This window comes from Octopus sinensis, linkage group LG13, assembly GCF_006345805.1.
Source record: "Octopus sinensis linkage group LG13, ASM634580v1, whole genome shotgun sequence".
NCBI classification, from domain to species: Eukaryota; Metazoa; Mollusca; class Cephalopoda; order Octopoda; family Octopodidae; genus Octopus; species Octopus sinensis.
This window is the reverse complement of record NC_043009.1, coordinates 61936597-61951307: the sequence shown is the minus strand read 5'-3', so window position 1 is coordinate 61951307 and position 14711 is coordinate 61936597. Positions and strand designations below refer to the sequence as shown.

The 14711-nt window shown below is 37.8% G+C and overlaps 1 protein-coding gene across 2 annotated transcripts in view; it reads right to left on the bottom strand.

Annotated features, from left to right (window-relative positions):
- LOC115218253 (E3 ubiquitin-protein ligase MIB1) overlaps nt 1-14711 on the bottom strand; it is a 215141-nt gene that overhangs the window by 65986 nt on the left and 134444 nt on the right. For both annotated transcript variants that reach the window (XM_029788000.2, XM_029788001.2), the window contains exon 14: nt 419-551. In XM_029788000.2, coding sequence (XP_029643860.1) covers nt 419-551 — 133 coding nt within the window. The remainder of the gene's footprint in view (nt 1-418; nt 552-14711) is intronic.

Sequence of the window (14711 nt, the reverse complement as noted above, 5' to 3'; positions counted from 1 at the left end):
ACAATTGTAAGGTGTGTCATGTCCTTGAGCAAGACACTTTATTTCACAAAAAATGCCCCAGTCCATTCAGCTGGCAAAAGTTAGTTATACCTGTAATTCAAAAGGGCCAACCATGTCCCATTTTATACCATGCTGAATCTCCCTGAGAAGCACATTAAGGGTACGCATGTCTGTGGAGTACTCAGCCACTTGCACATTAATTTTACAAACAGGCTATTAATCATCATCATCATCATTCCATTAATCGAATCAACTGGAACATTGTCGTAATGATGTCCATCATTACAAAATCATCACTCTCTCTCTCTCTCTCATCTCCACTCATTCCGTTCTTTTCTCATCTTTCTATGACCTCCCAACCACTTCCTTCCAGTGTACCTGTCAGCCCAATCAAAAGTACAAGCAGTTGACAACTCACCTGATCGACTAGCAGCTCAGCCACTTCCACATGATTATTAAGTGCTGCCAGGTGCAATGCTGTGTAACCATCGTCTTTCTTCTCATCAACGATCCATGGCCGGGGAAGCTTGGACAGAAGAATGCGCATCGCACTGCAACAGAAAGAGAAGAAAAAATAAATAAGTAACAATACAGTGATTCTCACGGTGACTGTTTGTCTTCTGCCAGTAATACTGGTGTGGGGTGAACAACTTAGATACAATTTGGTAACAGAGAGGGAATTTGATAAGAAAATCCCTGTACATATAGGCTTTAACCCTTTAGCATTTTAACTGGTAATATCAGGCCCAAATACTCTGTTTTTGTGTTCAAACTGACTAGAACCAGCCTCTCACACCTACTTTATAATGTCACTCTAAAAAAATATAAACAATCACAACATCGAAATCTCAAAGCTATGAGATAATGCATGATCAATTCAAAACAATGTAGATAAATCAGCATTACATTAGACAGAGTAATCTGAATGCTAAGAAATTAGATATGGTGTGAAGCCACAGAAATGAAATTGTGGTATGGAAATAGCTAAGTACAAACCAGAAATTCACATGAAAAGCTAACAAAGCTGTGATGTGTAAATGTACAAGAAATTCATAAATAATAAAGCAGATATTGTTGTAAAAGACATCTTTGACAGTGCACCTAACAAACGGTAAAAAGTTTAGAATTTCATATTCTCTTTACTGGTTGAATTCACCTAGTTCTAAGTTTTATAGACCATTGTAGTTCTAAAACAATTCTAAAGAAGTACAACAGTTCACCTAGTTCTAAATAGGTGCCATGATATACTTTACCTTACCCTAAATAGGTATCACAAAGTGATATAGTTTATCACTGCAGGTTGCAACAACACTATAGAATTGATGAGCAATTCAGCTGTTTGCAACAGCAAGTTCAATTCTTCCTTCAATGAGGAATCTTGTCAGTGACAAAGCAGCATCTTATCCAAAAAAATCTCTCTCTCAGATCCACTTCATATCACAGAAACTGTAAATAAGCACCAGTCCTAAAATCAATGGAGATTCAGAACAAACCAGCCAGATATTTTCAACTAAGAACTTCTAACCAAACACCAGCCAATGATAGAGCCTCTGTGTAGTTAATCAAGCTGCTAGACATAGCAGGCAAATCTCTTTCAAATCACACCCCTCCAGCTTAAAAACAAAGCAATAAAAGTTACATTGTATAATGTGTCACAGCTGGAACATTTTTGAACAGAAGTGTACTGGACCAGGTCTAACCTGATACTTAACAACTAGTAACCTACAAAGATATTCACATTATCTTTGGACATCAGTAAAACAACCAACATGCTATAATAATATAATAGCATGTGTGTTACATAACATACAGTTGCAACAGAGTGCTTGATGTACTGCTTACAGTAAACTGTATCTGATATACATTAAGGGTCTTGATATACAACAAGCACTAACAACAGTCCATTCAGTTTATTAAATAGGCACTTTGTTGGTTACACCCACGTGAGTTCAAGTTGATCCCTATCAGCAGAACAGCCAGCTCAAGAAATTAACATGCAAATGGCTGAGTACTCCACAGATATGCATACACTTAACATAGTTCTCAGAAAGATTCAGCATGACACAGAATGCGACAAGGCCAGCCCTTTGAAATACAGGTACTACACACTTTCGCCAGATGAGAGGACTGGAGCAATGTGAAATGGAGTGTCTTGCTCAAGGACACAATGTGCTGCTGGGAATTGAACTTACAACCTTATGATCGCGAACTGAATACCTGGACCACTAAGCTATGTGCCTTCCCTACTTGATGATGCACAACATACTTCTAGAGCATTCAGTTACAAAAATCCTCTTTGAGGGGGTTACTGCTGTGCCATGGACCTCTCAATGCCATCAATATATCCTATATATACCAGATTTGAACCAAGGCACATCTGAAATAATTATAGTTAAGCTAGCCATACTTTCAACAGAAACTAAAATTAACTGATTAAATCCCACTTAATCAGTTTATTTCTATAATATTTGCCAATGCGATAAAGTGCCACTCAAGCCCCATTCAGTCTCTATCCAAAACAACCGAGTACCACACCACTGAAGCTTTATGCAATCAGTTTGCTAAATAATCAGGTACCATTCCATGAAGGTCTACTCAAATCAGTCTCCTAAATAGTCAAGTACCACTCCAGTGAAAACATTCAGCTCTTACTTGAAGCAGTTAAACCAGTCACTGCCATCACCGCTATTATGATCTTGAAGGTTAAATAGTGCCTCTTTTGTGAGAGTAGAGGAAGGTCAAAGATAAATACCAATTGGTACCAATACACCAGTTGCGTTAATGTGGCGAGGTTGGTGAATGAAATGTCATACAAATTAACTTGCTCATACTTCGTACATAATATGTGGATATGTGCAAGCACAAGTGTGCATGCATGCATGTGTGTGTGTGTGTGTGTACATATGCACAAAATATAGAAAATAACAGTCTGTTTTTCATAAAAATAAATTATTAATCATAGTGATGATAGCAATGAGTGATGAGTGTGGCAGTGTAGATGGTGATACGGAGAGTAGAGGCAGGGGTGCTGGTAGTAGTGGTGGTGGTGGTGATGTTGATGATAATGGTCATACTAGTGGAGACGGTGGTGATTATACTTGTGATAGTAGTGATGATAATCATCATATCAGTGATAACATTAAATAAGAGTTAATATAACCTCACTTCGGTAAATATAGTCATGTAAGACAAACAACTAAATGCTGCATTCTGTGTTACACACACACACACACACACACACACATACATATGATGGTGACACTTTAAAGATGAGTATAATGATGAATAAGCATTAATTATTTTCATTGATTTAATCACACATTTCAAACTACATATGAATATAAAGAAAAATTTTTTTTCCCTCTCAAAAAAATTTTCATTAGCATAATGCAGTTATCGACAATATTAATAAAACCTCAAAAATCAATGTCACATAATTTAAGAACTTTTAAAACAGAAAAAAAGAAGGTATTTTCATTTAGATATTCAAATATATGCTATTATGCTATGCAAGACAAACTGTTGAGTGTTTATATCATCCTAGCATTTGTTGTGATGGTTAAATGAGAAGCTCATCGTCAGGGACACAAGACACAGCTCAGAATTATGCAGCCACCTAAGCTGAAATGGACTTTTCAAACCATAACCACTCCAGATGCCCAGTAGCTGTTGCTTACCATACTAGTGGACATCTTCAAAGAAATATGTAACTATTCTTTGTCTTAAATCAAGGCAGCCATGAAAAGTCCTGAAAGGAGAACTCAATACATTCATTGTTTGTCAATGAAAGAAAAGAAAATGACCATCACCAACATTTTGAATGAGGCTCAACAGAAATACCAAATTCAGATTGGCGTCACTGGCATCAAATATCAACTAAAGTAGTTTGAGTTTGTGGGGCATGTTGCATGTGAAAATCTGGACATTTCTCTGAAAAACTACTCTGCTTATATTCATTCCATTTGTTTAGGGATAAGACAACCAACAGTTTTTTAGCTCTTAACCCTTTCATTACTGTATTTATTTTGAGATGTTCTGTGTTTTGTTCAATTAATTTTAAATATAACAAAGAATTTAGTAAAATAACTTAGTTATCATTAAGCTAGTGTTTGGAACATAAATTGTGACAAAGGTTTGATGGAAGATTTTAAATCAACACTTATGAAAACAAGACATTTGTACTCAGAGCCAGAGCCGGTTTCAGCCAGGTTGGTAACGAAAGGGTTAAACATGGCATTTCAAATTGTCATGTTCCTGAAAGGTCAATCGATTTCTCTTCTGTGTGCATTCTCACTTGGGTTTCTGATCTTAAGAACATCTTTGTTTTTGCCAATTATTTATAACATAACTCTTATCCACATAAAATGAATTATGAGTTCTTTACTTCTTTGCTGGAATCTAGCAGGTTATGTTTTATTAGTCTAAGTACTCAAGGCCCAAATTACAGTTACAATTACAACAGGAGCAATAAAATTTCTATGCTGTCAGACAAGCCAAAGTTTATTTGGCACTGACAACCAGAATGCATGAAACTAACAATTGAGCATGATGGCGACATTGATAGGGGTTGCTTGTTTACAAAAGGGGGTCAATCTCATACATCAGTTCAAGGATATCATGAATAATACAGTTTGTCTGGAGATCTTGGAGAACTATACTTCAAATTGCCAAGAATTTTTTGGGCTGGTCATGGATTTTACAATGTGACAACTCAAAAAATATCACAAGAATAATCAAGAAATTCACCGAAATGCTGCAATGACCATTACAATTAGTGGAAGTTGTATTTGATATAAACACTAATGGAAATGGACTGCCATGTATAGTCAACAAAGGAAATCCAAGAAATCGTGTGAATTATATGACCCTACAAAAAAAAAAAAAATTAAAAATTAAGAAAAATACGCAGACACAGAAGTTTGCTTCCCAAGCACATGGTTCCAGGTTCAGTCCCACTGCGTGGTACCTTGGGCAAGTATCTTCTACTATAGCTTCAGGCCAACCAAAGCCTTGTGAGTGGATTTAGTAGACGGAAACTGCAAGAAGCCTGTCATGTCTGTGTGTCTGTGTTATCCCCTACCACTGCTTGACAACCAGTGTTGGTGTCTTTATATCCCCATAACTTAGCAGTCTGGTAAAAGAGCCCGACAAAATATGCACCAGGTTTCAGGAAAAAGAATACTAAGCTCAATTCATTCAAATAAAAATGCTTCAAGGCAGTGCCCTAGCATGGTCACAGTCTAATAACTGAAACACGTAAAAGATAAACGATAAAAAAAAACATAAGACATTCCAGATAACATAATTAACAAATTTTTAATTCAATGTGTCATAGATGAAGTGCTGTTTCCGGTACCCAACCAAAAATTAATGCCATATGATTTTATTTTTCTTAATCTCCAATGCATACATTCCATTTTTTGAAAAAAAAAAAGAAGAATTACATGCTCTAGATATTCATAAACCGAGTGACATTCATTTTATGGCGTAATTAATAATGTTAATAAATGTATTAGGCTAATTCAAAATTTTCATGTTCAGATTTATTTAACCATCTTAATACCTCCAAACTACAGAAGCAAGAAATGCTAAAAAATACATGTAGCAACTGAAGTGCAATAATATCACGGAGAATGAATGAACAACTGGGAAAACAACCTATTTTAGCCTGTTTTGTAATATCTGTCAGAGGACAACGGCAAGTTAATAACTTACTGGCAATCTGTTGCTTACAACGACAAGGTTCCAGTTGTTCCGATCAAATTAACATGCAAGTGGCTGAGTACTCCACAGACATGTGTACTCTTAATGTAGCTCTTGGGGAGATTCAGCAGGACACAGAATGTGACAAAGCTGGCTCTTTGAAATGCAGGTGCTACTCATTTTTGCCAGCTGAGTGGGCTGAAGTAACATGAAATAAAGTGTCTTGCTCAAGGGCATAATGCACTGCCAGGAATTGAACTCATGACCTTATGATTATGAGCCAAATAGCCTCACCATTAACCCTTTTGCTACCAACCCAGCTGAAACCAGCTCTGGCTCTGAGTGCAAATGTCTCGTTTACATAGGTTTTTGAATTAAAATCTTCCACCGAGCCTTAGTCACAATTTATGTTCTTAACACTAGCTGAATGATAACTAAGTTATTTTACTAAATTCTTTGTTATATTTAAGGTAATTGAAAGAAACACAGAGCATCTCGAAATAAATACGGTAACGAAAGAGTTAAGCCACATGCCTTCACGGCAAGCTAATGTAGATAATGACAAGACATAAACAAAACAAAAATCCATTTTCTGTCTTCAAAGGAAGCAACAAATACAAAATGAAATAATAGTAACAGGAAAGAGGAAACAACAACAACAACAACAGATACTGCATAAAAGCTTAAAACTAAGCTAAAATAGAGTAACAGGAGATCATGCTAAAACAAAGTTAAGAAGAAGCCCTTAACAATATGTAATGATGCAGAAAGCATTAAGTAACTGCAGAATATGAGGAGACTGGGAAGAAAAAAAATGTACCAGGTTTTGGCTGCACCAAAAGAAAATGTGTGAGTTGGGGCTTTCATACATGGGGAGTTATGCTAGAATAATAACGAAATACCATCAGATAATTGAAGTGCAGATATATTCTGGGACATGCAATCAACAGACAGGGAAATCAAGACTAATGAGCTGGGTAATGTTAATAGAAACCACAGGGAGAGGAAATACCTCCTAATCAAAGTATCTGTCCCCACAGACAATGTATCTCTACAGAAAATGAGGAGATTACTGAGGTCTAAAGATCTAGAAATACAGATAACCAGACCAATGAGTGAAACAAATAAGAGAAAGATGAGTCAAAATCTAAAACATACAAAAAAAAATATACACAACATACAGAAAATAGTATGACTAGGCACTGCACACATATTGTACTGCTAGTACAACAAAATATAAAAAGACCTAAACAAAATACTGCAGGTATCAAAGGAATACAAAGCTGTGCTCTGTGAGCGTGCAATAAAAATGAAACTACTAAAACAGTAATTTGGGCAAAAGGCCAGGATTTGTGCAGAAATGTTTTTTTTAATTAAATCAACACCGGTGCTTGAAAGTTACTTTACTTTATTAACCCTGTGTCGGTGCCATATTAAAAGCACCCGTGCCAGCAGGACGTAATAAGCATCCATGCTGGTGCCACATAATAAGCACCCGTGCCAGCAGTATTGAAGGAGTGCCAGTGCTGGTGCCATGTAAAAAGGGACCCAGTGTACACTCTGAAAAATGGTTCAAGTTAGGAAGGATATCCAGCCATAGAAACCATGCCAGGACAGACATCTGGAGCCTGATGCATCCCATTAGTGTGCCAGCTCCTGTCAAACTGTTTAACCCATGTCAGCACGAAAAACAGACATATGATGATGATGAACTCTAGAAGAACAAAATGCAAAAGTAGCTTTGGCAGGATTTGAACTCAGACTATAAAGAGTTAGAAAAAAAATCACAAAGTATTTTATCCAAAGTTCTAACAATTCTGCCAATCTTCACCCTAATAATGATTGCTTGTAATTTAGGTGAGAAGCCAGCACTTTTGATGAGGTAGGGAGTGAAGTTAATACCATCAACCCCAGTACTTGACTGGTATTTTATATAAGCAACACCAGAGGGTGCAGGATTTGAACTCAAGTCATTAAGAGTTGTAGCAAAAATACCACAAGGCATTTTGTCCAACACTTCAATGATTTTGCCAATCCGAACAATCCCAATAACCATCATCATCATCGTTTGACATCCTCTTTCCATGCTGGCATGGGTTGGACAGTTTAACTGAGGACTGACAAGCCAGGAAACTGCACCAGGCTCCAATTTGATCTGGCAAGATTTCTACAGGTGGATGCCCTTCCTAACGCCAACCACTCCAAGATTGTAGTGGGTACTTTTTACATGCCACCGGCATGGGGCCAAGTCAGGTGGCACTGGCATTGACCACGCTTGAATGGTGCTTTTTACATGCCCCTGACACAGGAGCTAGCACTGTTTTTTACATGCCACCAGCACAGGAGTCAGTCCAGCGGAATTGGCATCGGTCATGCTCTTACATGCTACTAGCACGGGAGTCGGTCCAGTGGCATTGGCATTGGTCATCAGTCCAGCGACATTGGCATCGGTCATGCTTGAATGGTGTTTTTTACATGCCAGTCAGGTGGTAATTATTCTTTTTAATTTTGGCACAAGGCCAGCAACTTTGAAGGTGGTAGTGGGGGAGTAAGTTGATTATATCAACCCAAATACATGACTGGTACTTTATTGAAACCAAAAGGATGACTAGCAAAGTTGATCTCAGTGGGATTTGAACTCAGAACATAAAGAGCCAGAAGAAATGCTGTTAAGCATTTTGTCCAATGTGCTAACAATTCTGCAAATTCACTGCCTTAATAATAATAAGAAGAAGAAGAAAAAGAAGAATTACAAAAATGAAAAAGTGTAGCTGGTAGTAATTTTGGCAAGCAGCCTAGGAATGCCATTCTAAATTCCAAGACTGGGTGAGGATCTGTTCGGTTATATTATAATAATCTTCATCATATGTAGTTCTTTTGAACTCTGCTTAATAACATATTTTAGAAGGGTTAAAACATACAGCATCTGTACCTTCTCCCAACCACTGTGTGTGTATGTGTGTGTGTGTGTGTGTGTGTGTGTGTACACAAGTGAATCTAAGCATGGGTTAAGTGATTACAAGTTAAAAAGATTAAGGCAGATAACAAAGTGACGTGACACTGAATGACTTATAATTTCTTTTGTGAGACTGAAAATTGGGGAAAAAAAAGACGAAAACCCTCAACTGTTGCTATATACATATAGTAAAGTGGGTATTAGCATTCTTTGATGTAGTAAACGTAGAAATTTTATTTAATTAATCTTACACTCGAAAAAAAAAAATCATCTTAATGAATGAATCTAGTCCAGGAAATGACTTACTGCGCTGCTGCTACCTTGCTGAAGCAGCATCTTGAAAGCTTTTAACCAATCATATCCACTCCAGTACTTAGTTCTGTTTAGTATTTTATCGATCTCTATTTATTGACTGGCTAGGTTACTGATTTGACATAAAGGGACAAAACTTAACACACTAGTTTACACAGACATGCATATACTGAAATGTGTGCAAACACACACACACACACACCATCATTATCATCATTGAGTTTTACATATGCTTTCATAATATAAATGCATGCATAATTTATATGTAAGGTATACACTGTACACATCTAATGACTACAGAAGTTGTGTTTAAGGGTGTCTACTTCCTCACTGTTCCCAACAGTCGCCAGCACTGTCTCCAATAACACCTAGTAACTATTAGTCGTTGTCATTGTCCCCAAGAAGGAAGGCTATACAATGTCACTTGATTTGAATTTGAAACCCTTCAATGGTCAGCTCCTCTTAAAACACTCACTTGACCCACCTTAATTCTCGCTCTCCCATTAAGACAGAGTTAAACAATACTACAGTGCAACATCTGCTACTCTTAAAGAGTATATAATAAATGGATACAAATTGCTGCAGCATGACAAAGTAGGCAATTTTATCAATGCAATCCAACTTATCAAACACTACATTTTCTTCTCTTCACAGAACACGTTTCAAGCCAACTAGAGGGCCACTATGTGATCATCTGGCCTGGCAGAGCTGTTAAATCTTTCTTAAATCTTATCCAACTATTTTTAAAATGAGGACACAGATAACTTAGTCCTAGATATTAGAAGCTGGACTTTTTATAATTTCACCAAGAAAGTCTAGAATGGTTGGTCTGGTAACTCTTACTCATCTAGATGTTGTTAACAATACTGCTTTGCTATTAGATTAAATCACATATACTCAGGCTCTTCTCTCAGTGGCAGAGACTGAATGCAACAAAATAAAGCAACAGCTCAAGGCCAAGCTGCTCAAGATATGATTGCAAGGTGCTCAAACAAGTTTCTGATTTCATTAACTCCAGATTATTCAGAGCAAGGCATGCTTGAAGAAAGACATGAAAGTCTTACCTGAAGAACTTTCAATGATATAAAGAATATCTAGATCTACCTCTTTCATCAACTCAAGAAGAGAATCTTCATACATACAACCCACACTTTTTGGTAGATGCAAAACTTGTGCTCTGATTAGGTCCACACCTAAGTATCTCAAAGGCTGCCAAACTCAGATGCTCCAGATGGCAAATCCAAGACAACCTCCTCCAGCTGACAAACAAAATAAGAAGATGACTGCAGTTTAGATAGCCAGAGTTACAGGTCAGCCAAGTCATCCTCTGGGTACTGACACATAGGAAGATGAACCATGGTTACACATGAACCATATTTAAGACCTTTATGGGGAACAGTGGTGCTGCTACCGTTGATGAACATAGGACAATGAGGATGGATGCTGGACTAAGGCTGATGTTAGGCTGAACAAATAACAATAATAAGAAAGGATGCAATCAACAATGTAGTCTGAAATAGTGTCTGAATGAAAGACATGATGGTCATAAATGGAACCCATTTCACTATAGTTCTGTCAGAAAAGAACTAAACGAGTGCTTAGGAACAAGGAAGTACATATGAGGCAATGTTGTCTCAAATACCTTGCATCTGAATAAAAGTCGAGATGGCCATGTCCAGAACCTCTCCATCATGGGTTTGCTGGATCAGGGTTAAACTGGTTTTAAACAAGCACACCATATCTAGCTTCATACATTAATTGTGCAGCCATCTCCTGACACAGATCAGCACTGATTGCTAACGATTTACTCTAATTTATTCCAGAAGAGATCAAACAAATACTGTTGAGCCTCTGTTGTTTGACCGAACTCAATTGACCTTCCACTGAGTTTCATAACAATTTCTGTAACCAGCAACAAGCACCGTCTTTGTTTACTGCTCCCTAAAAGGGTGGTGCTCTATATTGTCTCCATAGCAACAACAAACAATAAAATGTCAGCCAGAGGCAGTCAATTATATGCTGTTTTTCGGTAGAAGTTCATGTAAAGGCAAGCCATGAAGGCCACCGGTGTGTCACTAGTGAAGAGGGAGAAATACAAAAATATCATAAATATACATTTCACTGACATTTAAAACCAAAGTAAAATGAACTGATCAGTGGTGACAGATAAAGAAGAGAGTTCTAATGTTTAGCAGTTTTGTGTGTGTGGATAGAGAGTCATATATAACTCAGAAGGGAGTCATCATCATCATCTTTAAGGTCCGCTTTCCATGCTGGCATGGGTCAGACGGCTTGATTGAGGACTGGCAAGCAAGGAGACTGCACCAGGCTCCAATCTGATCTGGCATGGTTTCTACAGCTGGATGCCATTCCTAACGCCAACCACTTCGAGTGCAGTGGGTGCCTTTTATGTGCCACTGGCATTGACCACGCTGGAATGGTGCTTTTTATGTGCCACCGGCATGGAAGTCAGTCAGGGGGCACAGGCAATGACCATGCTCGAATGGTGTTTTTTACATGCCACTGGCACAGGAACCAGTCAGGGGGAACTGGCATCAACCATGCTCAAATGGTGCTTTTTACGTAGTCAGGTGGTATTGGCATCGGCCACAACAATGACTTCACTTGACTCAACAGGTCTTCTCAAGCACAGTATGTTGCCCAACGACTGAAGGATACTCTTAAATGGGCCGGTTATGCAACACTGGCATAGGCCATGGCTACAGTCTCACTTGGCTTGCTGAGTCTTCTGAAGCACAGCATATTTCCAAAGGTCTCGGTCACTTGTCATTACCTCTATGAGGGTCATTAGCTCCAATCAGATTGTTAATTAGTAATCACAGCAGCACAGTTGGCCAAATCAAAAGTATAGCCTCAAAATTTTTAGCACTGTGCCTGAGAAAGACATTCAACCTCAATGACTCAGTCCACTTGACTGTAAACAGCTACTGAATACACGTAGGAATCACAGTAGAAGCAGTGTATAAATGACAAGCGTTTTATCAGTTTCCAAGGTTCTTCCTCTAAATATTCTGAAAACCAGGCACAAGTGTCCCCCACCCACCACTTTTATTCATTATACAAACAAGAAGCTTTTCAGTGGTGCTCCAACACTACAAATTAATATATATATAAAGTTAATCCAAACATGAAAACACAAAGAGAAAACACAACGCGAGGACATGGAACAAGTATAGTGTTATTGGACGCTCAGGAAAGGAAAGAAAGAAGGAGAATTTAATGTTTCAAGCAGAGCTCTTCGTCAGAAACATAGGAAAAGGAAAGATCCTAGGAAGGGAAGACAGAGGAAAGAAAATTGCCAACAATACACATGCGGTCAGATTTTGAATGATATATATATATATATATATATATATATATATATACACACACACACACATAAAAGAAAATAAGATGACAAAGGAATAAATGATTATCTTAAGTGAACCTCATTAGCTTATAGCTATTTCTGCTATAAGATGCAGTGGACACATATTTGAGTTCTTGAGATCCCCATTGCACTCACACACACAAGACTGTGGGTTCGATTCCTGGACCAAGCAGCGTGTTGTGTTCTTGAGCAAAGCACTTTATTTCCTGTTGTTCAGTCCACTCAGCTGTAGATGGGTATATGATGGATTAGCCTTCTGATTAAGTGGGGAATGTTGGCCTGCTCACCTAGCCAGCAGGGTAGCATCATTCGAAATCTAAGACAATGCAAAGCACATTGTGACCAGTGATGTATAACACCATCTGATATATCAACATCATGATATATAAAGAGAGAGAATGTGTGACAGTATGTGTGAAGACACACACACACACACTCTCTTTTACTTGCTTTAGTCACTGGACCGCAGCCATTGTGAGGTCCTACTTTGAAGGATTTAGTCAATTAAACCACCTCCAGTTCTTACATTTATGTTTGGTTTCTTTTTGCTTGACTGCTATTATTCAGGGATGCAAACAAACCAACACTAATCATCAAGAAATGAAAAACACACGCACACATGTATGGTACGCATCTGCTCATTTTCAACTATCAAATTCATTCACAAGACAAGGACTCTGTGTGTGGGTGGATGTGTGTGGGTGTGGATGTGTGTGGGTGTGGATGTGCATGTGTGTGTGGGTGTGTGTGTGTGCACAAGCGTGTATGTATTAAAGAGGTGCTTGAGGTTATTTTGAAACACTGTATTGATTAAATTTAACAAATTTGAAAAGCCATAGAACTGCAGTGTTAATAAAACAGTTTACTTCACAATTGTTGGCAAGCAACTTGATCTCAAACCATTATATTGAAACCGAAGCAATTACACTGTGGAAGAGCCATTTTAGACATTTAAAGAACACACATAAACCTGAGGTGTGTTTATTTTATATTTATTTCTTGGTATCAAAAATTTCCAGTGCACTTCTGCGAATTGGTTACTGATACAGTTCTATTACAACTGTTGGAATTAAGTGATTGATGAGACCTCAGAGGGTAAGAGGATTTTTATCTTGTTTTTTTGGGTTTTTTTTGCTGTTTTTGAACCTTGAGGTCTACAATATAGTTATTATTTAATCTTGTTACAAACTTCTATTTGTCAGTTTTAGGTTAAATTTTTCTGTTTGTCCATAAACTTGTAGGTTTCATATCCACTATTCTGATAGATTTTTTTAAAAAACTGATTCTCATCTTACTTCCTGGTTGAATGGTAAGTGGTAGAAAAGACAACCAACTGTAAAAATCTTTGCTCCACCATCACTCTACCACTTATGTAAGCATAGAATATCATTATTATCATCGTCGTCGTTTTAACGTCCTCTTTTCCATGCTAGCATGGATTAGACAGAGTTCATAGAGGCAAGTTTTTAACAGCTGGATGCTTTTCCTGTTACTAACCCTCACTTGTTTCCAAGCAGGATAATGTTTCCCCATGGCCAGACATGTTTTTGCAGAATATTGGTTTCAAATTCTGGCACAAGGCTAGAAAGTTTGGGGAAGAGGGTAGAATATTGGAAATGAAAGACACTGCCTCTATGACAGTGACATTCATTTACAACTGTCATGCAATGCCAAGAACACACACGACAGGCTTCTTTCCATTTCCATCAATGAAATCCATTCACAAAGCTTTATTCAGCCTAAAGGCAATAGTAAAAGAGACTTGCCCAAGGCCAAGGTACCACACGGTGGGACTGAACTTGAAAACATGTAACTGGGAAGTTGCCTTGCCTTACAAAACAGTTTAAAGAATCACACACACAAAGTGAACTGTGAGACAAAATACATAAAGGAAGCCCTAAAAATCCAAAGAGCCCAAATTTAAGCAATCTGTGGAGCCAAAGGGTTAAAGGTTCACAGCCTAGTCCTTCTTGAGCATCTTTAGCAGAGTTCACTTTGTTGAGAACTTGCACACCAGATGTGACCCAAGTTTATCCAGTATGTATAACCTGCAAATATTCAGGATGGGCATTATTTGTGTCATTCTTACCAATCTGTAAGGACCTACGAAAATCACAGGCCCTGCTATTTTTCTCTTAACTATTCAGAAGCAATCTATCAAAAGTTTCACAAAATGCTGCATCATATGAAAACGAAAGTGAAGTAAAAGTTTTAAAGATAAACGATAGTGCCTATAAAATGATGGGATGGTAGGATTTTTAAATGGATTAAAATGGATGGGATTTAGCATGTTGGTTCTAGGTAATATCTACTCGAGATTAGAAAGAAAGAGAGAGAGAGAGAGGTGGG